General features: G+C 41.2%; 1 protein-coding gene and 1 pseudogene across 1 annotated transcript in view; one reads left to right on the top strand and one right to left on the bottom strand.

Moving 5' to 3' along the window:
• Positions 1-4,297: 4,297 nt before the first annotated feature.
• Positions 4,298-7,781, bottom strand: LOC133763897 (membrane protein BRI3-like; annotated as a pseudogene).
• The window catches only part of C7H11orf65 (chromosome 7 C11orf65 homolog), a 57,243-nt gene continuing 37,575 nt past the window's right edge, over positions 6,772-26,439 (top strand). The window contains exons 1-3 of the mRNA XM_062198353.1: positions 6,772-6,836; positions 14,537-14,626; positions 23,016-23,108. Coding sequence (XP_062054337.1) covers positions 14,546-14,626; positions 23,016-23,108 — 174 coding nt within the window. The 5' untranslated portion in view covers positions 6,772-6,836; positions 14,537-14,545. The remainder of the gene's footprint in view (positions 6,837-14,536; positions 14,627-23,015; positions 23,109-26,439) is intronic.

Below are 26,439 nucleotides of genomic sequence, written 5' to 3'. Positions count from 1 at the left end.
TTATTACTCAGTTACCTTAATTCTTTTCTAAAAGTCTTAGCAATCAGCTGTGGTCCAAAAGATGACTTGGTCTTCAAGAAAGCTCATGGAAAGGATGAGTATAGGTTTTGATAGCTTTGAGATCACACCATTTGACTGTGTAAGAATTCCTAGACATGATGTGCAGAGACTTCATGAGTATGCTAATCCACATCTGGTGGGGTAGGGATTGATGGAATACTGGAGAAATGATTGGGCAGACTCTTCATGGTGGCCTAACCAAAGCTAAAATTATTGATGTGCAAGTAAAATAAACTCATTAAGGTTGATATAATTTCATTTCTTTTGGTGGCCTGTTTAATAGTCAGTGCTTACATAAACTGTTCTTACACCTCATTAGACAGGACCATACCTAGTTGCACTCAACTCCCACACTGCAGTAAACTTAGGGGCCTACAAACTTGGGTCCATATATCAAAATGCAAGGGAGCCCCCTCTGGACTCCTAGAACTGTATACCTATTAGACACTTGAAGGTAAAGCTTCCCCAAGTCAACATCTTACACAGGAACAATTTTTCCCAAGACATTGGAACAAAACTCTCATGATAAGACTGTTACTCATAATTTTCCTTTGAACCTCCACTTTTGTGCTTGATAATATTAAACTAGGAGCTTAGTTGGTAGATACCTGATCTCACTTCCTTGTTTCAACCAGGTTGTAGAGTGCTAGGTTACTTAATAGCTAAACATTGGAGGCGTCTATGCAGTAGCTATTACTTGTAATTGCATGTGGATAGATACATAGGGTATTGTGGAGACTCCATTACCCCCAGAAAAACTTTGCCAACATGAACAACTCCTTATCAGCTCTTTCTTTGACCAATCAAATCTTGATTGGTTTGGTTTATGGAGACATTGGCTATGGCACATACTCCACATTCCTGCTTTTACCCTCTAATCAAAATAGCAGTTTCCCCATAAATGTCCACGTACTACCATCTGCCAAATACTAACTGGTCTCTCTTCAACTGGGATGCTAAGAGCCCAAAGAAATACATGATAAGGACACCATAACCTATGGATGATGTATCAACACTGGAAACCCAAGTTGATGGTGACTTAGAGTAGGGCTGATGCCCTAAATTTTAATCAGACTCACTCTGAGCACATGACTCAATGTGGAGAATTATTAAATTTTGTGAGAGGCAAGGGATTTGCACCAGGCACCAGCACTGGACCCAACAGAACAAACTAATAGAGTTTAAAAGCAGTAACTGAGCTTTGGTTGCCAATTAACTAAATAGCCAATAGCTAGTTTAGCTATAATCAACTGACTGATTAGGCTGTAGCCAATTAAACAATTGGCTATGCCTCATTTATATTTTTCTCTAAAGGCTGTCAGATCAATGTTGATTGGAGTTCTCAGAACCTGTTGGGATTCTGGGAGCTGCCTGATTTGCATAGCTTTTTTTTTTTTTCCAGCTTGAATAAACACTACTAAGTTTAATTGGTCTAAAGAATTTTCCTTTAGCACTTGTAGACTCTGGAATGTGTTAAGTGTAAGAATGTGCTAAGTGCGATTTAGACTCTGTTATCTCACCTCAGAGGAAACAGTGCTAGAAAGTACTCTTTTAAGTGCCTGGATCCGATAGGAAGGGTGCTTCGATGGCAAGCTTGCAGTCGGGGACAGAAGCTTCTGATGAGCCCACTCCTACCTGCTCTCCAGTGGTTTTTGCTTCAAACTTCTCATTTAGAGACACCATACTGGCACCTTAAAATTGCCCATAGTAAGAGTATTTTCAGCACCAAAAATTGTCAAATGCTACAAATTGGGAATTGTGCTGGTGGTGAAGTTTTAAGAGTAATTTACCAAAATATCACTACTACTAATATGTAATTCTTTAGTTAGAAACAAATTGTACTACAGAAGAGAATCCTGTGTCACTCAGCATATTAAGAATGAAACTAACTTGATTGCATATAAATATTAAACACATATATACAGAAATCCTTTTTATTCTTTGTATAATGATTGATTGCTGCTAATATTGTAGATTGGCAAGCCCCTGTTAAGAAAGCAACAGGAAAAACTTAAGAGTTGTAGGGGTAAGGAGGATGAACTTCTATGGAAGCCACTGGTTAAAGATACCAACCCCTTATCCTCATCTTCAAATTACTAAACCTCAGAAGGAGAATCCAGGCCAGAGTGTTGGTCCCTCTGGCCTCCATTAGGCCACTGCATGACTTTTTTGATCCATACCCATTCTGCATGTGTGGCATACTGGGTTTCTACTATGAGATATTTTCCACAGTTAGATTCAGTGTTCACATCCAGGGGCATCTTGTTCATTGGTGGTATTTGTTCCAGTGCCAAAGTGGTGGAGCAAAGAAATGGGTTAAATAATTGTGATTTCTCTCCCTCTGCACTACAAATATTTCCTTCACCCATACCAATTCATTTGTGTCCTTATCTCTTACTTTACATGGCTTATGAAGAGATATAAATCCTTGTCTTTAAAAAATTTATTTATTTGAAAGACAGGATTTAAACACAGAGGGAGAGACCAAGGGAGGGAGATCTTCCATTTGCTGGCTTACTTGCCAAACTGCTGCAACAGCCAGAGCTGGGCCCTTCCAAAGCCAGGAACCAGGAGCTTCCTCCGGATCTCCCACATGGGTGGCAGGGGCCCAAATACTTAGGCCATCTTCCGTTGCTTTTCCAAGTGCATTAGCATGAAGCTGTATCGGAAGTGGAGCAACCAGAACTTAAACCATCGCCCATCTGGGATACCAGCATCTCAGGTGGCAGCTCAACCCACTGTATGCCACAACACCAGCCCCAGTGCTTGCCTTCTAACTGGAAAGCAAACATATTTATAAACATAATACTAACAAATAAAATAACATGAATACACAGGGATTTTTCTCCAAATATCCTAATTGAATTTTCCAAGAACTTTTTGAAGACCTTTATATTGAGGGGGAAAATGAAAAGACAAGCAGAGAGAGGGTAGGATTTTGAAGAAACCACCCGGAAGTTCCTCTGAATTCTGTACTAGTAATCTATTAGTAGATTTAAGCAAGTGCATTTAAGTGACTAAGCAGAACAACTGAGGGTTTTACATCTTAATGATACACTGGGGCTACTTTGAAGAAAGGTACTTTTTCTTTTGAAGAATTGAAAGCAATTTACATTTATTACAGAAAAAGTTCAAGACTTAGAAATTACTGAGTTCTTCTGGATCAGGTTAGAGATAACATAAGTAATCAAATAATAAGTATTGTGTCCTTTTTTAAGATTTTATTTATTGGGGCCTGTGTTGTGGAGTAGCGAGTTAAGCCACCGCCTGCAGTGTCAGCATCCCATATGGGCACCAGTTCAAGTACTAGATGCTCCATTTCTGATCCAGCTCCCTGCTAATGTACCTGAGAAGGCAAAGGAAGATGGCCCAAGTCATGGGACTCCTGCACCCATGTGGGAGATCCAGAGGAAGCTCCTGATTCCTGGCTTCAGCCTGGTACAGCCCCAGACATTGTGACCATTTAGAGAATGAACTAGCAGACAGAAGACCTCTCTCTGTGTAACTCTGCCTTTCAAATAATAAAATCTTAGATTTTACATTTTTAATTTAAATCTTGTTTTATTTTAAATGTTTGTCTTATTTATTTGAAAGCAGAGTTACAGAAAGAGGGAGAGGGCGAGAAAGCGATTCCCCAATCCAGTGGCTCACTGCCCAGATGGCTGCAATGGGCATGCTGGGCCCGACCCATACCACGAACCTGGAACTCCATCCCTGTATCCCAGGAAGGTAGAAGTGGCCCAAGTACCTGGGCCATTTTCCACTGATTTTCCAGGCTCGTTAGAGGGAGCCGGATGGGAAGTGGAGCAGCTGGGACTGAAACTAGAGTCCAGATGGGATGCTGGCATCACAGGCCGTGGCTTCATTCACTGTGCCACAATATAGGCACCTGTGTGTCATTTTTTTTGTGTGTATGTAATATTTCAGACAGGCACTTGCCTTAAAAATGTGTGGGGCTTAGTCTTCTAATATTACATAGACAACACAGTATGTCTTAAATGTGTTATTTAATGCTCTCCACTTAGAAATTTTTTATTTTTGATGGTATGGAGCTCATTTATTTAAAACAATATTTCTCACCTCTCAAATTGAAGACTGCAAAAAATAAAAGCAGTGCTTTCTTGAGCTGGTCACTGCCTTTCCACAGAGACCTGGGCTCCACATACCCCCTCTAACCCCACCCCGCCTACAAAACTGTCCCGAAGCTTAACCAATAGACCTATTGTGCACGTTTACATTAGCAAAGGCCGGCCTCAGAGCCCGAGTGTGCCCTCAAAGCAAAGGTCGTGCCACAGCTGGGGCATCTCCACTCCTCAAGGCAAAACAGCCGTGAACCCGAAGGGAAACGGGATGACGGGCAAGAAGATGCCCAGGCAGGTGAAGCCCTCCTCCAGCATCCCCACAACAACGGAGTTGACCCGGCTGTGGATGTTGTCGACCCTGGGGTGGTGGGTAGGTAACCCTGTGCCAAGGTAGGGGTACGGCGGCGGCAGGGGAGTGGTGAGGATGGCACCATAGCCCTGCGGGCTGCACGCGCAGTCGCCTTGGCCGGTCTCCAGGTTGTAGGAGGGTGGCCTGGCCCTCTGCCTGCTCTGGCCAGGTTGCGCTCTCTCTCACTCACCCTGCGGGGATGTGGTGAGGACAAAGGCAGTGGAGGCCCGGGCGCTCAGGTCCCAGGAAGGCGCGTGTAGAAATCCTTGTTCTGAAATACTTGCTGGCTTTGTTTTATGGCTTATAATTTTAATTTTCCAAGTGATGCTGAAATACATACAACATTGCCATTCTGACCACTTCAAGGTATACAGTTCAGTGGAATCAAATACATTCTCATTGTTGCATAGTTCTAAAATTAAATTTTTAAACACAATTGCAACTAGGTTAAAACTGAGGTGCAAGTATTCACAATGTTTCCATGACTACACTTCTGCACGATTTTTCATAGTTACTGTGTACTCTTGCAGCGAGGCAACTACAGGAATGAGAACTGAAGCTCACCCTCCTGCTTAGGACTGCGTGTGATGTGATTTAAAGACATCTAGAAGCTTGTTGAGTCACCAGATTAGCCCCACAGGGAATCTGCTGTGTATGAATGTCCTTATCATAGAGGATTTTTTTTTTCTTGGTGTCTTTCCTCCCCTTAGGTGATCATCTTCCCTGCAAACTGAGTTACATGCATGTATATAGGAGGGAAATGCCAGAAACGGGCAGTTCTGAATGAAACATAATACGTGACTTACAAAAGTAATGGCAAAGTAGGTCAGAGTCAAGCATATCGACTTGGTTTTGATAAGCGGTGTTGATATAACTTGAAGAATTGATTTGTTTGAGAGGGGGAAAAAGGGAGGGGGCAGAGCAAGTGAGAGGGGTCTCCCATCTCTGATTCATTCTCCGAAGGACAGAACAACCAGGGCTGGGCCAGGCTGCAGTTGAGAACCAGGAGTTCCAACTGGGTTTCCTACATGGGTGAGAGGGACCCAAATACTTGGGCCATCATCTGCCTCCCAGGGTGTACATTTGCACGAAGCTGGATCAGAAATGGCCTCAAACAACATGCACTAGGATGGGGGATACAGGCATCCCAAGCACCAGCTTAACCCACAGGGCTACAATTCAGTCATTACCAAACTTAAGGTTATCTGAAAACCCAAGAAGTCTTCTGTTTTCACTTAAAGATGATTTAGGCTTTACCATCAAAAGGACCTTGATTTTAGAAATAGCACTGAACTAAAGTCACATGTCACTTACTTTGCTCTACAGCAAAACTTAGCAAACTGCTAGAAGGAACAGTTTTATTTTGTTTAATTTGAGAGGCCAGTGCTCTGGCATGGAAGGTTTAGTCACTGCCTGCGGTGCTGCCATCCCATCTGGGTGCTGATAATGACTCGTCGCTGTTCCTCTTCAGATCCAGCTCCCTGCTAATGTACCTGAGAAAGCAGCAGAGATGACCCAAGTATTTGGGCCCCTACACCTACATGGGAGACCCAGAAGACGTCTCTAGATTTCTGTCTTCAGTGGGGCCCAGCCCTAGTGGTGTGCTGCTATTTGGGGAGTGAACCAGTAGATGGAAGACCTCCCTTTTTCCCTCTGTTTCTGTAACCCTGCCTTTCAAATAAATAAGTAAATCTTTTTAAAAATTACTTTTACTTGAGAGGCAGAGTTAGAGAGAGGTCTTCCATCCACTTGTTCTCCTCCCAAATGGCCACAAGACCAGGGCAGGCCAGAGCCAGGAGCTTCTTCTGGGTCTCTTTGTGGGTGCAGGGGCCCAAGCACTTGAACTAGTCTCCATTTTCCCAGCACATCATCAGAGAGCTGGATCAAAAGTGGAGCAGCTGGGATTAAGTCAATGCCCATATCATAGGTGACAGCTAAACCACACTCTAGCCCCAGAACAGTTTTCTTATTTACAAATAAGTTAATTAAACAGAAGATAGTGAAATGTTCTCTAACATCTTGAAGAGTCTTGCTTGAAGTGACCAGACTTCATAAAACAGGTTGGGCCTAATATGTTATAATCACTCACGTTTTGCTTTCAAAATCGTTGGCTTAAAGCCATTGACGACATGAAGGATCCAACAGCATCAACCACGTTGCCTATCCTTCTGGGATCCCTGCGACTTGGAAAGGTTGCTACACAGAAAAACCATTGGCTGGGAGGCGGGGCTGAATGGAACTAGGTCTACGTCATTTCCGGTTGCAGAGTTACCAAGGAAACCAGAGGATCCTGGGCCAGTCCCATTTGGCGGACGAAGAAAGTGGTGGCGTCTCCGTCTAATCGGGTACTGCTAGTATCTTTCTTTGTCTGGCGGCTGTTTAATCCTTTCTTGTTGGGGTGCTCCAAACTCCAGTATCTTCAATGTCCCAGGTTCTGCTCTCCCGAAGTCTCCCCCTGGGCCCCTAGCCTACAGTTATATAATCCTGTCTGTGACTGTCTGCGGTTAACGCTTGTGTCTGATTGAAAAGCACTCACTGCCCACCCTGTGAGCTCAGATTCCCGGTGCCAGCACTAGCCAGTTCCCATGCTTCATGTGCTTCCCGGAGTTTGAAAGATTTTGCTATTTAACGCATACAATGGCTTTAGGTCTATTAAATTAGGTAATTAAATTTAATTACTTAGAGATGGGAAAAGGAAAGAACTTTTTAAGAAGTAGGTTAATACTTGTTTCTCTTCTACCCTTAGTGCAAGGGACCACACGGTAAAAAGAAAAGTGAAACTATGAAACTGACAAAAACCATGAATCAAATTTGTTTAGTCAGTAAAAATTCAGTGTGGGAAACGACAGGAAGTAGAGGTTCCGATCACAGAAAATTTTAGGATTGTCTTGGAGTTGGAACACATCTTGGTGGCTTTGATTCAGAAAAAGACGAGTGTGTTGGCAGCCAGGGGTCCAGGCTCTTCGCTCCCACACCAGAGAAAATAGAGGGGGAGATAAAGATGAGAAGAGTAAGATGACTTAAAGCACATTCTAGAGTGAGCTTCGACCTTGGGGTCATCCCTTTATAAGTGACTTCAAAGCATAAGGGTTGGTGCTTTTGGTGGAGCTTTGCAGGACAGGGTAGATATATCCAGGAATCTTGTGACTGTCTAGTTCTGGCCATCGTTAGGAAGTTTACCAAGTGTTAGGGCATCAGGTACATGATGGAAGTAGGAGTATCAGCCTTGGTAATTTTTTTCAACTATACAGTAGGCTGTTGGTCACCACAGGAACATAGTGGGCGGCCATGTTGCATGTTTGGGGCAGGCAGGGGTTCTGGGAGCAGCTTTGCCAGCAGATTGCCAGCCTTGGGAGGAGTTTTAGGGTCAAACCTGTGGGGAGGGTGTATGACGTATTTCCTGCATCTCCTTCTCTGATCACTGTTCCCTCACCTATAACAAATGGCAGAATTGTAAGTTACAGGTGATTTGACATAGTGTCTCCCAAAGTAGGTAATATGCCTGCAAAATCGTTGGTCTATTTGAAAGGCAGTGACTAAAAGAGATCCTCCATCCACCAGCTCACTCTCCAAATGACTTCAACAGCAGGGACTGGACCAGGCTGAAGCCTGGAGCCAGGAATTCCATACACATCTCCCATAAGGGTAACAGGAACATCTTTTTTTTTTTTTTTCTTTAAACTTTTATTTAGTAAATATAATTTTCCAAAGTACAGTTTATGGATTACAATGGCTTTTTCCCCTCCATAACTTCCCTCCCATCTCCCGCTCCCTCTCCCATTCCATTCACATCAAGATTCATTTTCAATTCTCTTTATATACAGAAGATCAATTTAGTATATGTTAAGTAAAGATTTCATCAGCTTACACCCACACAGAACATAAAATGTAAAATACTGTTTGAGTACTAGTTATAATATTACTTCACATTGGACAACACATTAAGGACAGAGATCCCACATAAGGAGTAAGTACACAGTGACTCCTGTTGCTGACTTAACAATTTGACACTCCTGTTCATGGCGTCAGAAATCTCCCTAGGCTCCAGTCATGAGTTTCCAAGGCTATGGAAGCCTCTTGAGTTCGCTGACTTCAATCTTATTTAGACAAGGTCATAGTCAAAGTGGAAGTTCTCTCCTCCCTTCAGAGAAAGGTACCTCCTTCTTTGATGGCCCATTCTTTCTACTGGGATCTCACTCGAAGAGACCTTTCATTTAGGTCCTCTTTTTTTTTTTTTTTTTTTTTTTTCTGCCAGAGCGTCTTTGCTTTCCATGCCTGAATTACTCTCATGGGCTCTTCAGCCAGATCCGAGTGCCTTAAGGGCTGATTCTAAGGCCAGAGTGCTGTTTAGGACATCTGCCATTCTACGAGTCTGCTGTGCATCCCACTTCCCATGTTGGATTGTTCTCTCCCTTTTTGATTCTATCAGTTAGTATTTGCAGACACTAGTCTTGTTTGTGTGATCCCTTTGACTCTTAAACCTATCAGTGTGATCAGTTGTGAATTGAAATTGATCACTTGGACTAGTGAGATAGCATTGGTAAATGCAAACTTGATGGGATTGTATTGGCATCCCCTGGCACATTTCTAACTCCACTATTTGGGGCAAGTCCAACTGAGCAAGGAACATCTTTTATCTTTGTATTTGCAAGTGGTACCTGGATGTAGTAAGTTACTTCATTTGCTTGGCAGTGGTTTGATGGTACCTTTTAGTATCTTTAAAACATCTGAATTACTTTCACTATTGCTTTATTTGGAAGCTCATAATAACTGTGTGAAATCTATCTTACTTGCAGCCTCTCCCTCCCCTTCCCTTTCTGCTCTGGATTGTGTCTTCTTAAAACTACTGAGTGTTTTACCCTTTAATTTGCCCTCTCTTGCAGCTTTAATTTATCCCTCTGTACCACATTGGTTTAGAATCTCCTATAGTAAAAAAAAAAAAAAAAAAAAAACCTCTCAAATCCATTCCCACCCTCCTGCTACCATTCTGTCTTTCTGATGCCTATAGCACCCCCAAGAAACTGTACTGTACTTCAGTGGTTTAACTTTCTCAGTGCCTGAATCCATCCCAGACTTTTTTTTGACTGCTACATAACTGGAACATTACTTAGCAAGGTTGTTGAAGCCTCTGTCTGGGCTAATGTAATTCTTAATTCTCAAGTTAATTGTCCATCCAGCAAATGTTTGACACAATTAAGAGTTATCATTCTTGAAATAAGGAATTTCATTGTTAAAGGATGTGACTTATTTCTGAACCAAATAATTTTGAATATTGAAAGACATTTACTTAATATTTTATGATATCATAATGTAATAGTGACAATATTCAACACATTGTTAATCCATATTACTAACATTTATTTTGACCATTTCTTAATTCTAGACAACAAAACAATAGGTACTGACTCATTATATATATATATATATATTTTTTTTTTTTGACAGGCAGAGTTAGACAGTGAGAGAGAGAGAAAGGTCTTCCTTCCGTTGGTTCACCCCACATATGGCCACTATGGCTGGCACACCACGCTGATCCGAAGCCAGGAGCCAGGTGCTTCCTCCTGGTCTCCCATGTGGGTGCAGGGCCCAAGCACTTGGGCCATCCTCCACTGCCTTCCCGGGCCACAGCAGAGAACTGGACTGGAAGAGGAGCAACCGGGACAGAACTTGTGCCCCAACTGGGACTAGAACCCAGGGTGCTGGCGCTGCAGGCGGAGGATTAGCCTAGTGAACCATGGTGCCAGCCTCTAAGACTGTTTTCTAATTGATTCCATAATTATTTGAGAATAATCAAAACATCCCTATTCTGTATGATGACCAGTGGAAAAGAACATGAACAAGAATAATGAATTTGCCAGTGCTGTGGCTCACTAGGCTAATCCTCCGCCTTGCGGCGCCGGCACACCGGGTTCTAGTCCCGGTCGGGGTGCCGGTTCTGTCCCGGTTGCCCCTCTTCCAGGTCAGCTCTCTGCTGTGGCCAGGGAGTGCAGTGGAGGATGGCCCAAGTGCTTGGGCCCTGCCTCCCATGGGAGACCAGGAGAAGCACCTGGCTCCTGCCATCGGATCAGCGCGGTGCACCGGCCGCAGCAGCCATTGGAGGGTGAACCAACGGCAAAGGAAGACCTTCCTCTGTCTCTCTCACTGTCCACTCTGCCTGTCAAAAAACAAAGAAAAACAAAAGAATTATGAATTCATGTGACCATCATGTTTCAAAATTCATTAATTTCCCCTCATTTTTTTTAAGATTTCTTAACTTATTTGAAAAGCAAAGTTAGAGAGGGATCTTCGAGCCTCTGGTTCAGTCCCCAAATGTCCACAACAGCCCAGGTTGAGCCAGGGCAAAGCCAGGTGGCTAAAACTCCATCTGGGTCTCCCACGTTGGTGCAGGAGCCCAAGTGTTTACACCTGGGAAAACAATGAACCAGCGGCTCTTAGCAAGGAGCTGGATCAGAAGCGGAAAAGCTGTGACTCAAACTGGAGATCATATGGGATGACGTGGGGTGCCAGTGTCACAGGCTGTGGCTTAATCTGCACCAAGATGCTGGCCCTTCTGCTATGTTTTAAAATTAAAATTTGGTAAGATTTTTAATCTCAAATGGCTAGGCTATCTTTTAGTGATATAATTATAGTGGACTTGAGTAATATTAAGGCTACTTATCATAGTATTCACAAAGAAAAGATCTTTCCCTCCTGTGTCCTGAAATACACAGATAAACTACTTGCTTCCTTTGTTAGTTCTCCACCTGCTGGCTAGAAACAGCATTTGTAAAAATACTGTTCTTTGATCAAAATGAGATCTTTTTAAGGCCTAAGCATCATTCTTTACCCTCATTTGTTCTAATAGGTTCTTTGTAAATTAAGAGAATAATTGTGCTTAAACGGTTAAGTAAGATAATTTTTTTAATGACAATAATGAAAGGAATAGGTCTTACTTTGGGAAACTTTTTTGCAGTAATACAATCTACTAAGTGGTTATGGTAGGCTAGGAATTGTACTAAACATCTTACCTACGTTATCTGATTTAATCCTCACAATTCTATGAAGTAGATGCAATGACTCCCTGAATTTTACAACTGAGGGAACTCAGGTTTGAGTAAATTAAGTAACTTATTACACAAGATCATACAGCTTAGTATGAGGTAGAATTTGCTAAGATTTAACCCCTGATGTATCATCCTTCAGACCCAGGGATACAACCTGTCTCCCTGCCCATCCTGTATTAAGGTAATATGTAGGGGGGCTGGCACTGTGGCGTAGTGGGTTAAAGCGCTGGCCTGAAGCACCAGCATCCCATATGGGCGCCAGTTCTAGTCCCGGCTGCTCCTCTTCCGATCCAGCTCTCTGCTATGGCGTGGGAAAGCAGTAGAAGATGGCCCAAGTCCTTGGACCCCTGCACCCACGTGGGAGACCCAAAGAAGCTCCTGGCTTTGGATCGGCGCAGCTCCGGCCGTTGAGGCCATCTGGGGAGTAAACCAGCGGGTGGAAGACCTCTCTCTCTGTCTTTACCTCTCTCTGTAACTCTGTCTTTCAAATAAATAAAATAAATCTTTAAAAAATAATATGTAGGGAAAGAAAAGATAAACTGTATGCCTATAGAAACTCCTCCTTATGCTTAAATGTCAATTTTTACAACTCCATGACAAACATGATCAACAATAAGGTAACTTTAGTTTTAAGCTTCCAAACACTAAGAATCAAGAGAAAATATAAATTAAGAGAATATACAGATCTTTCTTTAATTTTTTCCTGAAAGTGACACATAGTTTTCCTGTTTGGTCTCTATCTAAATATTACTCATTTTTTGGGCAGAGTTTTAAATAGTTTTGAGGGCTTTGGTTCCTGAAAATCATACATTTTGTGTTTTATAAGTAAAACTTAGGAATTTAATAAAATGTTAAGCAAAACTTACTCACCTTTAACTGTAACAAAGCATCTGAGAACAAAATTATTGCTGTAAACATAATGTAGCATTATTTATGCTGTGAACTATTCTGAGATTAAGTAAAACATGTTTTCCTCTGGTACAGAGCCTTTTTTTCTTTTATTTTTACTCTTGATTTATATATTCCATTTTACTCAGAATTTTTTTACTCAGAATTGTGAAACTGACAGTACCTTTGGAGGTAGTTAATTGCAATTCTTTCTTACAAAGGATGACATTGAAGTCTATCAATATTTAAGCTATGTCTAAAATTTAAAAAAAACTAAAGCACATCTTTAGTCTATTAATTTAGTCTTGTTTCTATGGTTATATGTAAGACTGCAGTGGGTGGCACTGTAGCACAGTAGGCTGGGCCTCCATCTCTGGTGCCCACATCCCATATGGGCACCAATTCATGTCCAGGCTGCTCCTCTTCCAATCCAGCTCTCTGCTTATGGCCTGGAAAAGCAGTGGAAAATGGTCCAAGTGCTTGGGCCTCTGCACCAGCATGGGAGACCAGGAAGAAGCCCCTGGCTTCAGATTGTCCCAGCCCTGGTGGTTGCAGCCATTTAGGGAGAGAACCAGCAGATGGAAGACTTCTGTCTCCCTTGTTGTAACACTGCCTCTCAAATAAATAAATCTTTAAAAAAAAAAAAAAACCCTACAAGAAAACTATGAACTACTTGCATTAATTATACTGAAAAAAAATGAGTAAAACTGTAGTACATAATATGCCAGAATGTATAGATTATTTCACTCGTAGAACACTGGAGCAGTACTGGAACAGTTTCTATTTTGATTGAGATGTTTTTAGAGTAATAATTGTTTAAACAGCGTAAGTAGAAATTGAATTCAATGTGCCGTTTTTCTTTAAAGGCTTATTTTTTATTGATTTGAAAGGCAGAATTGTAGAAAGAGGAGGAGAGAGAGATCTTGGCCATGATGGCTGGGCTGGGCCAGGCTGAAGCCAGGAGTCTGGAGCTTCTTTGGGGTCTCCCATGTGAGTGCAGGGTTCCAAGCACTTGGGCCATGTTCTGCTGCCTTCCAAGGTGGATTAGCAAGTAGCTGGATTGGAAGTGCAGCAGCTGAGTCTTGAACCAGTGCACATATGAGATGCTGACATTGTGGAGGCCTAACATGCTATACCACAATGCTAGCCCCCTTAATGTGATTTTTTGAAAGCAGTTAAACTATAATCTTTTCTGACTTCTCTATTAGTACATACTTGACAATATTAATCAAATCATCAGTTTGCTGCTTCATAACCCAGCTTCAATGTTTTTGATAACTTAATGCATAAGCTATTAAGTAATCAATGTAGTTAAGACTGAAAAGGCCCGGCACTGTGGCAAACTGGGTTAACGCCCTGGTCTGAAGCAATGGCATCCCATAGGGGTGCTGGTTCTAGTCCTGGCTGCTCCACTTCCGATCCAGCTCTCTGCTATGGCCTGGGAAAGCAGTAGAAGATGGCCCAAGTCCTTGGACCCCTACACACATGTGGGAGACCCCAAAGAGGCTCATGGCTCCTGGCTTTAGATCGGCACAGCTCTGGCCGGTGCAACCAATTGGGGAGTGAACCAGCAGATGGAAGGTATCTATTTTTCTCTGCCTCTCCTCTCTCTGAGGAACTCTTCCAAATGAATAAAACTTAAAAAAAAAAAAAAAAGACTGAAAAAGTTTATAATCATCTCTAAGTCTAGGTCAGAAACCTGGGAAATTGTATAGGTGCAATTACGTCTCTACATATAGAGAAATGTTTATTGAAGTCATAACAATTTATATAAATGTAAAGATCAGACTTTCAAGACAGACTTAGGCTCAGTACTAGTTTAGTTACTGTTTGAACTTAGGCCTTGAAGCTTAGTCTTGTCCCTATGACAAGCATAATGGTAAGAACAGCTATGCATAGTTGTTGGACATAGAAAATATAAACGAGTGGCAATGTATTAAACAATCAATAATAAGTGACTATTTTGATTTTTATTACAATTATTTAGGTTCAAAATCTCATTTTCATTGTTTTATTAAACAGTTCTCTATTAAATTTCTACAAGTTGTAGTAACAGTTTTAAAACAACATATAAAGTAATTTAAAATACACCCTTTTTGTTTTCTCTTTCTTAGGACTTTAAAATGCCCAGGAAGCATGAAACAGAATCAATGAAGGAGGATAAAGCTGCCAGAGTCATTCAGAAGGCTTGGAAACGCTTTCTTGTAAGTTTATGTAGCAATTTCATTGAGAGGAAACTTACATGTTATAAAACTTAACAGTTGAAAACTATGCAACTGAATTGTTTTCAGTATATTTACAGAATTGTATACCATCCCTTTAGAGGCACACTTCTAAAGAAGTTTCAAAAAGTTACTTCATTAGCTTCAGAAGTATTTCAGTTCCTCATCTGGGCCAGGTACTAGTACAATGGCAGAACTCCTAGACCTTGAACTAGTCTTTACAAATTTTGCTGCTGATTATCAACTAAACTTATGGGATACTCCAAATTCTTTGCTGTACTTTCAATGGTGTGCATAGCATCTTTACCAAGAATAGACTTTATCTCTAGAAACTATTTTATTTACTCATCCATGAGAAATAAGTTCTTATCTGTTAAAGTTTATCATGAGATTGCAACGATTCTGTCACATCTTCCAACTCTGAATTTTAGTTCTCTTGCTATGTCTAGCACATCCGCAGTTGCTTGTACTGAAATCTTGAACATCCCATGAAGATTGAAACCAGTCTTTTCCAAATGCCTGTTAGTGTTGGTATTTTGACTTCTCCTCTTGAATCTTTGCTCTTCTGTATGGCATGTAAAATGGTAAATTATTTCCAGAAGGTTTTCAATTAACTTAACGGATATCCATCAGGGTCACTGTATGTGGCAACAGTAGCTTTATTAAATGTGTTTCTTGAGTAAGATGTGGAAGTTGAAATTACTCATTAGTGCATGGGCTGAAGGATGGATTTCATATGAAAAGGCATATAACAGCCCCATTAATCTCATCGTACATCTTCATTAGAGCTGTTGGGTGATCAGGTGCATTGTTAGTGAGAAATCATATTTTCAAGAGAACTAGAGAGCAATAGGTCTCAACACTGGGGTTAAAATACTCAGTAAGCATGTTTTTAAAAAATATTCTGTCACAGCCTACACCATGGCTCACTTGGTTAATCCTCCGCCGGCATCCCACATGGGCACCAGGTTCTAGTCCCGCTTGCTCCTCTTCCAGTCCAGCTCTCTGCTGTGGCCCAGGAGGGCGGTGGAGGATGGTCCGAGTGTTTGGGCTCCTGCACCCACATGGGGACCAGGAAGAAGCACCTGGCTCCTGGCTTCGGGTCGGCACAGTGCCGGCCGTAGCGGCCATTTGGGGGTGAACCCACAGAAGGACGACCTTTCTCTCTGTCTCTCTGTCACTGTCTATGACTCTACCAGTCAAATAAAAAAACAAAAAATTCTGTCACTTAGACTTTGTTTTTCCGTTCCTACAGTACAGGCAGAATAGACTTGAAATAATCCTGTTTCTTAGGATTTTGAAAATTGTAAATGAACATCTCCTTCCACGTAAAGTGATCAGCAGCAGCATCCTTTAACAAGAGACTCAGAACACTTTGAAGCCAGGCATAGACTTTTCCTCTCTAACTGTGAAAGTGTTAATGGTATCTTTCTCAAATAATACTGTTTGCCCACACAGAAAAAGTGATTGCTTGGTGGAGCCGCCTTCATTATTTATCTTCCCCAGCCATTTGGGTGGTGAACCAGTAGATGGAAGATACATTCATTCATTCATTCTCTCTCTCTCTCTCCCTTTGTGTGTGTGTGTTTCTTCCTCTCTGTTACTTGGCCTTTCTAATAAAATATTTTTAAGAACTTTTTTTTAAAGGAACAATTATACTAGATGTGTAGGTGCCAACGTAGGGACTCGGGAAACATGAAGAAACAAGGAAGAACTTAATAATTTTCCAGAAATAGATTCTGATCTGAAGGAAATTTTAAAAAATGCAAAACAATGATATGCAAGAGAATACAGGTAGACCACTTAAAGACTTGAAGGAAACAATAGATATTAGGAATGAGAAATTCAGTAAGAGATAGAAATGAGTGAAATGAACCAAACAGATTTTGAAGCTGAAAATCAAAGTCAAGGAAATAAAATATATCTGAGAGCTTCCATAGCAGAATAGACCAAGTGGAAGTGTTACCGGAGAAATTGCAGGGTTCTTGTCTTCGCGCAAGAAAGAATTCAGGCGTGAGACAGAGAGTAGTGGGAGGTAAAATAGCAAGGTTTATTAAGAAGGAACATCTGTAAGGAAGGATGGGCACCTCTCCAGACAGGGCCTAGAGAGAGAGTGCCCAGTCCCTCAGACTGGGGTGGGGGGGCTGCATGGGTGAGTGGAGAGTACACCCGGCCAGGCGCGGCTCAGCAAAGATGCAGAGAGCTGAGCGCGCAGTCCAGTTGAGGCTGGGGGTTTTTAAGGAGATGGGTCTTGCTTCCCCACCTCTGCTCCTCTTGGAACAAAGGGCTTTTTGGATGTAAATAGAAAAACTTCTCTTGAAGGTCTGAAACAAAGGACTTTATGGATGCAAATGTTATCAGACCTGAGGAAGGGAGCAGGGTGTTTGAGATGCAGATACTGGGCTGCACCTGGGAGATTGTGGAAGATTTATCAGGCAGGAACCAGGAGGGGTGAGGGCCTCCACCTGGCAGGTTATCAGGTAGAAGGGGGCAGGGCAGGCAGGATGCGAAATCTGGGCTTCCCCTGAAACATTGTTAGGATGACTTTGAGATGCAGATGCATATAGATGTCTTCTCTTTAGGCCTGTCACACACACATAAGCTCATAACTGACTTCCTACCTAACAGAAGGAAGAATTTCTCATCTGGAAGACAAAACTTTTGAAATTACTCAGACAAAAATAAAGAGAAAAGAATTAAAAAGAACGAAGAAACACTATCATACATATAGGATACTGTTAAGATTCTTACTTGTTTATATAGTCCAATTTCTTTTTGTTACTTTTACATTTGGTGTTATATCAAATGAATCATTACTATGTCCAATGTCATGGAACTCTTGCTCTGTTTTTATTCCTCTATATTGTGATTTTAACCTTAATTTAGGTCCTTTGTGCATTTTGAACTATGGTTGTATATGGTGTAAGATAAGGGTCCAATTTCATTATTTTACTTATGAACATACACCTTTCACAGTACTATTTGTTGGAAAGACTGTCCTTCCTCCATTAAGCAATTCTGGCACTCTTACCAGTTTATCACATATGTAATTTTGAGTTCTCTGTCTTGTTCCATATCTGTTCTTATGTCAATTCCAAACGATTTTGATCTTTGTATATTTGGTAGGTTTTGAGCTCAGAAAGTTTGACTTTTCCACTTCATACTTTTCAATTTTAAATTACTTTTCAAGATTATCTTTGTTTTTCAGGGTTCCTTGAGATTCCATGTGAATTTTAGTATGAGCTCTTCTGTTTCTTCACATAGTGCCATTTGATTTTATACAGCAAATTTATTAGTCTTTGGATTAGTTTGGGTGATACTGACATAAAAATATTAAATCTTTTATCCCGTGAATTTGGGATGTCTTTTTTAGTGTCTTTAATTTCAATAATAATTCTGCTTTGTTGACATTTAAAAATTTTTATTACTGAAGAGAACAGATTTCATGTACTTTATAGGCAGTACTTCAAGAAAATAACCATACTTCCCTTCCCCTCCCTCTATGCCTTCCTTCTTTTCTTCCCCTAGAATTTTTACCATAACATAATTTCAATTCACTTTATAATCAAAGGCTTAATGCACCACTAACTATAATGTTCAACAAGTGAAAAACGGAAAGACCACTGTTCCACAGGCATATAGACAAGGGATGTAATCAATAATCAAATCATAAGATGTCCCTGAAATTCATACACATTCATTCATACATATTGATACATTCACAGATCATACCTCCACATACCAGAGAAAATGTATATTTGTCTTTTGGGGACTGGCTTATTTCACTAAGCATAATGGTCTCCAGTTGCATCCATTTTGTTGCAAAAGACAAGAGTTCATTCTTCTTTATGACTGAGCATTATTCTAATGGCTAGCTCGCTCACTCACACACACACACACACACATATATACATATATAATCACATTTTCTTTATCCAGTCATCAGATGGACATCTGGGTTGATTCCATACCTTGGCTATTGTGAATTGAGCTATTGTAAACATGGGGTTACAGGTAACTCTTTCATGTGCTGATTTCATTTCTTTAGGGTAAATTCCCAGGATGGGGATGTTTGGGTCATACGGTAGATCTATTTTCAGATCACTGAGGACTCTACATACTGTCTCCCATATACTGTCTTCCATAATGACTATATTCATTTATATTCTTACAAGTAGTGTATCAGGGTGCCTTTGCCTCTTCATCCTCACCAGCATTTGTTATTTTTTGATTTTTGGATGATAGCCATTCTGACTGGGGTGAGGTGAAACCATAATGTGATTTTCACTTGCATTTCTCTGATGGCTAGTGACCCTGAGCATTTTTCATGCATCTGTTGACTATTTGATTGCATTCTTTGAAAAAGGTCAGTTCATGTCCTTTGCCCATCTCTTGACTTTGTTGTTTGTTTTGTTGCTGTTGAGTTTCTTGAGCTCCTTATACATCCTGGGTATTAATCCTTTGTCAGATATATGGTTAGCAGATATTTTTTCCCATTTTGCCATCTGCCTCTTGACAATGTTGAGTGTTTCCTTTGGTGCCTTTTGCAGAAGCATCTTAGCTCGATGTAATCCCATTTGTCTATTTTTGCTTTTATTGCCTGTGCTTCTGGGGTCTTATCAAGAATTTTTGCCCATGCCAATGTCTTGCAGAGTTTCCCCCAATGTTTTCCTCTAGTAATTTGATGGTATCAGGTCATAGAGTTATATCCTTCATCCACTGTCAGTTGATTTTCGTATAGGGTATAATACAGGGGATCTTGTTTGATACTTCTGCATATAGAACTCTGATTTTCCCAAAACCATCTGTTGGAGAAATTGCCTTTTCTTCAAGGAATGATTTTAGCTCATTTGTCAAAGGTAAATTGATTGTACACGTATGAATTAGTTTCATGGGTTTCTGTTCTCTTCCATTAGTCTACATGTCTATTTTTGTGCCACTGTTACCGGAGAACAGCAGGGTCCTTGTCTTCGCGCAAGAAAGAATTCAGGTGTTAGACAGAGAGGTTATTAGGGTAGGGACATCCCTAAGAATGGATGGGCACCTCTCCAGACACAACCTGAGAGAGTGCCCAGTTGCTCAGACTAGGGGAGAGCGAGGTTACATGGTTGAGTAGAGAGAGCACACCTGGGCAGGCCAGGCAGGCGGCTCAGCAGAGAAGCAGAGGGCTGAGCACGCAGTCTGGTTGAGGCCATTGAGGCCGGAGGTTTTTAAGGGGATCGGTCTTTGTCTTCCCACATCTTCTCTTCCTGGAACAAAGGACTTTTTGGATGTAAATATTAAAGATTCTTTTCTGAGTTTTCCCCCTGAAGTTATCAGACAGGAGGAAGCCTGGCTGGTGCTGCGCTGGTTAGAGGAAGGATTAGCAGGATCCCCTGGAGGATCAGGATCAGGAGCAGGATATTTGAAATGCAAATACTGGGCTGCTCCTGGAAGATTATCAGGCAGAAGGGGCGGGACCCTCACCTGGCAGGTTATCCGGTAGAAGAGGCAGGGCAGGATGCAAATACTGGGCAGCCGCTGAAAGGTTATGGGGATGACTTTGAGATGCATATGCTGGACCTGGATGTCTCCTTAGGCCTTTGTCACACACACATAAGCTCGTATCTGACTTCCTATCTAACACCACTACTAGGCTATTTTAATTATAACTGCCCTATGGTACGTCTTCAAATCTGGTATTGTTAAGTCTCCAGCTTTGTTTTTGTTTAAAATTGCTTTAGCTATTTGGCATTTCTTGTGTTTCTATATGAATTTTTGCATTTTTTTCCTAGATACAAGAATATCTTTGGTGTTTTGATTAGGAACACTTTGAGTCTGTAAAGTACTTTGGATAGTATGGATATTCTGAGGATATTAATTCTTCCATCCACAAATGTGGAAGGTGTTTCCATTTCTGTGTGTCTATCCATATTCTTATGATTTTTCCAGCAATCACCTCAACTAATTGTGGTGTCTAGGAGTTTGACTCAAATCTTTATTTCTAAAAGATCTAGACCTTTAGCAATTCGACCTGTATTGAGTTGCTAAAACTTGCCATTAACCTTTCTTTACAACATGGGATTACTACAAAATACACCCCCCAAAAAAATCACTTGAATTCCAGACATACTTCTCCTTGTCCCCATTGGTATTAACATAACATTTTCTCAAATTCACAATTCACCCGCCTACCCAGTGAAGTCACTGGCTGTTGGATTGGGGGATAGAGAAAAGTGTACCTTCATAAAAGTATTCCCTCCATGGGAACAAGATGTTTATGTCTATGAAGCCTGAAAGTATAAGGATATGAAGGAAGATGTTCACCAGTAGATCACTGAGGGAGGGAGAGAGTGTATCACTTCTATTTCTATCACTTGATTCCCAGATTGATGAAAGCTGGCTGTGTGAGAAATAGCACTGTTTCCTGGTTGATGATTCAAAGCATTTATGATAACACCAAAGACAAAACAAAGTGTTATTGGCACTCAGGCAGTAACTGAGTCTATAAGATGCTGTTCTACCATTCTATCAAACCAGTTACCTTAGGGTGATTGGAAACAACATAAGATTAGTTAATTTCACAAGCATAGGTCCATTAGTGTATTACATTTGGTGTAAGTGTAATAGTCATGCAATGATTCATGGAATACTATGATGGTAAGTAAAGCCTTTTGAAAGCACATAGGTTTTTGTGGAAGCCTTATGCACATAGAAGGGTTAAGTGTCAATTCAAATGAAAAGAAAGGATTGTTCTTTCCATCTTAGAAGTGTCACAAATATTTGATTTATTAAAAAGAAACTGGGTAATTCCTTCAAAGGATAATGGCAGTTTGGGCTCACTGTTGAACTTTGCCTTGGCAGTAGCCAAATATGGTGAGTAGAAACTCTGCTTGTTGAACCAATGGATAACCTCCATTCCCACTTCCATGCCCAATTTGTTCAGGAGCCCACTGGGCAAGGTTAACAGTAGCTAAGGAAAAGTGTTGACCAATGCCAAAGAACATGTCATGTTGTATACCTGATTAAGATGCTTCTCTGCTAAGATTGTTAGTGAACATGCGTACAAGTGTCTTCACACTTAGTGTCCATTTGGAGAAGTCAGGTCTGTGCACATGTTCTTCAGTAGATCTTTTTGTCATCAAATTTCTAATTATGTTCTCTCCAAATACCTGATCTCCCAGCCAAAATATCAGTCACCACCAATTTTCTAGATCTATACTTCTGGCCTTACATATTCCTTTCAGATATAATAGACAATCAGGTTTATTACTTGAGATTCTACCCATAGAAAAATGTCCCTTCACCATTGAGCTTCAGGCCACCTCTAAGTGAGGCTCTGCTATGCATAGAACTTCCTATGAGTCACACCATGTACTTGATTTCCTGTATCCTACTGGCACTTGAGTTTGACCAGTGGAATGCAGAATAAGTATTACTGTAGGAATCCATGACAAGGATTAAGAAGCCTTGTAATTTCTAGAGAATGACTGTATTTATTGAATGCTCTCTTATGCCAGATAGTACCCAAAGTGCTTTACAAATATTAACTCATTTGTTTCTCATCATAACTGTGTGAAATAGCTGACTATTCCCATTTTCAGATGAAAAAACTAAGCACAGAAAGGTTAAGCAACTTGCTCAGAGTTCTGCAACTGTGAAGTACTAATAATTGAACCCAGATAATATGCCATACTTCGTATCTTTTTTTTTTTTTTTTTTGGCCAGGCAGAGTTAGACAGTGAGAGAGAGTTATAGACAGAGAGAGAGAGAGAGAGAGAGAGAAAGGTCTTCCTTCCATTGGTTCACCCCTCAAATGGCCCCTACGGCCGGCGTGCTGCGCCAATCCAAAGCCAGGAGCCAGGTGCTTCTCCTGGTGTCCTATGTGGGTGCAGGGCCCAAGCACTTGGGCCATCCTCCACTGCCTTCCTGGGCCACAGCAGAGAGCTGGACTGGAAGAGGAGCAACCGGGACAGAATCCAGCGCCCTGGCTGGGACTAGAACCCGGGGTGCCGGCACCGCAGGTGGAGGATTAGCCTAGTAAGGCACGCGGCGCCGGCCGATATACTTCGTATTCTTATTGAGTAAGCTGTACTTTGTTTTTCTCCTAGATTACTCTACAGAGAGTACATAGGTAGTACAACTAAAGTTTTGAGTATTTATAGTTGATAGTGACATAATAAGAATTTCAATGGTAAAAGTCTTTGAGAATAATACCAATATTATGCAGCTTGTCAAATTAAACTCCAAGGATATAATATTTCTAAAATACAGCTTTTGTACATATGTCTCTTCTATTGTTTTTATTCCTTTTTCCCTACTTAGGCAAAAAGATAATTAGAAATACAAAATCTAGTTTTGACCATAAAATCTTATGTGTTTGAACCTTTAGAATATTGCTGTGTTTGAGCACTTTAAAAGCCTGATTAATTTAAGAAGACAAGGGGAGCCACGTCACGTAGTCAAGTATATCAATCCTAAAGAGGTAAGGACATTCTTAATTTAACATCTTATTTTTATCTTAAAAATTAAAAATTTGACTACCAGTTCAGTGTGTTCACATTTGTCTTTTTTTTTTTTTTTTAAATTTTTGACAGGCAGAGTGGACAGTGAGAGAGAGACAGAGAGAAAGGTCTTCCTTTTGCCGTTGTTTCACCCTCCAATGGCTGCCGCGGTAGCGCGCTGCGGCCGGCGCACCGCGCTGTTCCGATGGCAGGAGCCAGGTGTTTATCCTGGTCTCCCATGGGGTGCAGAGCCCAAACACTTGGGCCATCCTCCACTGCACTCCCTGGCCACAGCAGAGAGCTGGCCTGGAAGAAGGGCAACCGGGACAGGATCGGTGCCCCGACCGGGACTAGAACCCGGTGTGCCGGCGCCGCAAGGCGGAGGATTAGCCTGTTGAGCCACGGCGCCGGCCACATTTGTCTTTTTTTTCTTAAAACTTTATTGTAGTCCTACATGTTTAAAGTTCCTAAAGTAAATATATAGCTCAGTTCATCATCAGAAGCACACACCTGTATATGAACTCAACTCAGTGATTTTATTCGTGAAATCACCCCCTTCAGGGGCCCAGAAAATCTCAGCCAACTCCCTTCTTCCAAAAGATAACCATTAGCTTGAGTTCTAACACTGCATTTTAGCTTTCTGGGTAGTTAAAAATTTTTTTAATTGATTTGAAAGGGAGAGAGAAATAGACAAGGAAAGACGTTCTATCCACTAATACACTTTCCAAATGTCTGTGACAGCCAGAGTTGGGCCAGGGTAAAACCAGGAGCCAGGAACTCATTCCTGGTTGGTTTCCCATATCGACAGGGACCCAAGTGCTTGAGCTGTCACCTGATAGTTCCCAGGGTGTGTATCAACAAGAAACTGGAATTCAAAGTGGATCCGGGACTGGAACCCAGGCACTCCAATAGGGAATATGGCTGGCCAGTTTGTGGCTATTATAATAACTCCTTGTGTAGATGTTCTTACTCATGTCTCCTGGTGCATACATGCACACATTTCTTTTATATTTCTACTCCACTTAGGATCACTCATCACTTACCAATTGGTTCTATCTTCAACTATAGGAGATAATGTCAGACTGTTTTCTAAAGTTACTGTGTTGATTTATATCTGCACTAGTAGTTTTGTGAATTCTCAGTGCTGTATATCCTCACCAGCACTTGATATTGTCAGTTTTTGAATTTGCATTTCCCTGAAACTAATGAGATCGAGCATCTTTTGTGAAGTGCTTGTTTAAGGGTCTTATTTGTATACATTGTCTTACCCATTCTTACCAGCTTTTAACAGTGTGTTGTATTTTTAACTTTTTTTTCAATTTTGGAAAATGATACATAAACATTTTTATATTCTTCATTTTTTTTTTTATTTGAGAGACAGAGGGACAGGTAAATAGAAAGCTCCCATTCACTGAATCCCTCTGCAAGTGTGTTCACATTTGTCTTTGGCCCTCGGAGGGCCAAAGATGGGAGGCAGGTATGCAATTCAAGTCTCCTACAGGACTGGCAGCGACCTCATGACTTGAGCCTTCACTGCTGCCTCCCAGCTTCTGCACTGGCAGGGAGCCACAGTTTGGAGCCGGAACTGGGAATTGAACCCAGGTTTTCTGATGTGAGATACAGGAGTCCTGAACCACTTTGAAGTATATGATTCATTGGTGTTAAATACATTCCTAATGTGTACAACCATCATCCCTCTCCATATTTTTATCATGTAAACCCGAAGCTCTAAGCCAAATAACAAAAACTCCCCATTTTACCCTCTACCCAGTTTCTAGCAGCCACTGCTCTGCTTTCTGCCAGCTCTGATTGGCTTATTTCCATTAGCATGAAATCCTCAAAATTCATTTATGTCAAGGCATATTACAGAATCTCCTCCCTTTTTAAGATTTGATAGTATTCTATTGCTTGGGTATAATACATCCTTCAGGGGATACTTGTATTGCTTCCACATTTTAGCTATAATGATTCATGCTGCTATGAACATCAGTAGACGCCTGAAAGTAGAATTGCTGAATCATGAGAATTCTTTGTAACTTTTAGACAATACTCGTATTTTCCATGGTGGTTATACCATTTTATATTCCCACCAATGATGTGCAGTGGTTTTGTCATCTTTGTACTAGTCTGTTGTAGAACAACCTCCCAAATTAGTTGGAGGTGTTGCTATAGAATCTTCAAACCTCGATCTGCTCACCCAATACATGGAAAGCCAATCACTGACATTGGAGTGGTGGAAGATAGGAGGTATTTATTGCAAAGCACAGAGCAAGGGGATAGGCAGCTGTTGTTTAATACCTGGGCTCCCCAAGAAGTTTGGAGGCAACAGTCTTATTATACATTGAAACTGGGGCTGAGAGGTACGAGTTCACCTCATGTCCAAGTACCTGGTTACTCAGTGGTACTTGTCACCTTGCTTTGATTGGCAATGCCATGCTCTTAAGGAAATTTTTATGATGGCCAGGTGGGATCCAGTTGGTCTCAGGAGTTACATACAAGTGGTAGCTAACTTTTGTAATAGACCTGGGATTTTTCCTACTTGGACCTGAAATTCCCCTAAACAAAACCCTCAGAACAATACTGGCCAACAAAGTTTTATCTATTGGGGAAGCAAATGACTTCTTGAGTCTGGTAATTAGAACTTTGTTGGGCCAGCTGTATCACTCCCACAATTCAATGAATTCTTTCATATAAAGGACAGGCAAGGACCCTTTGTGCTAAGGGAGGCAGATGAGAGTCTGGGTCCTGCTGTATGGGTTTGGTCTCAAGCCCTTTATCAGATATTTGTGTTGCACATACATTTTCTTCACTCCATGACTTGATTTGTCACTCTGAAGAAAGTCCTACCTTTGATTCATATTATGAAACATGTCAATGTGTTTCAAAATAGCTGGTAGAGAGGATTTTGAATATTCTGAATTTCTTAAATGTCAACTTGAGAAACCTCTGAAGTGAGATTACCAGGAAGTAAAGTCCCATTCTACTCACCACTTGAGGACCCGTTTACCAGAGACAAGGGTGGACGCAAGGAAATCAAATCTATTCAAGAGGCCAGCAGTCTTGGGGGTAAGGGGTACAGATATTTCTGTCTTCAAAAGAGGTCTTCCCAGTTAGCCAGAGAACTTCTTATAGGAGGAAAGAGTGGGGAGTAGACCATTAGGGAGGAATAATGGGCTTAGTAGATGGTCAGGTACATTCCCAAGCTCAGTTCTGATATTCATGGCATGAGTTAGATAGAGGCCCTTTGAACAGAAGTTTCACTGTTTGCAGTTGATAGTGATAAATTTCTGTCCATGCAGTGGTTCCTTTGAC

This window comes from Lepus europaeus, chromosome 7 (assembly GCF_033115175.1).
Source record: "Lepus europaeus isolate LE1 chromosome 7, mLepTim1.pri, whole genome shotgun sequence".
In the NCBI taxonomy this organism is placed as follows: domain Eukaryota; kingdom Metazoa; phylum Chordata; class Mammalia; order Lagomorpha; family Leporidae; genus Lepus; species Lepus europaeus.
The sequence above is the reverse complement of the archived record's forward strand: the minus strand, read 5'-3'. Positions and strand labels throughout refer to the sequence as shown.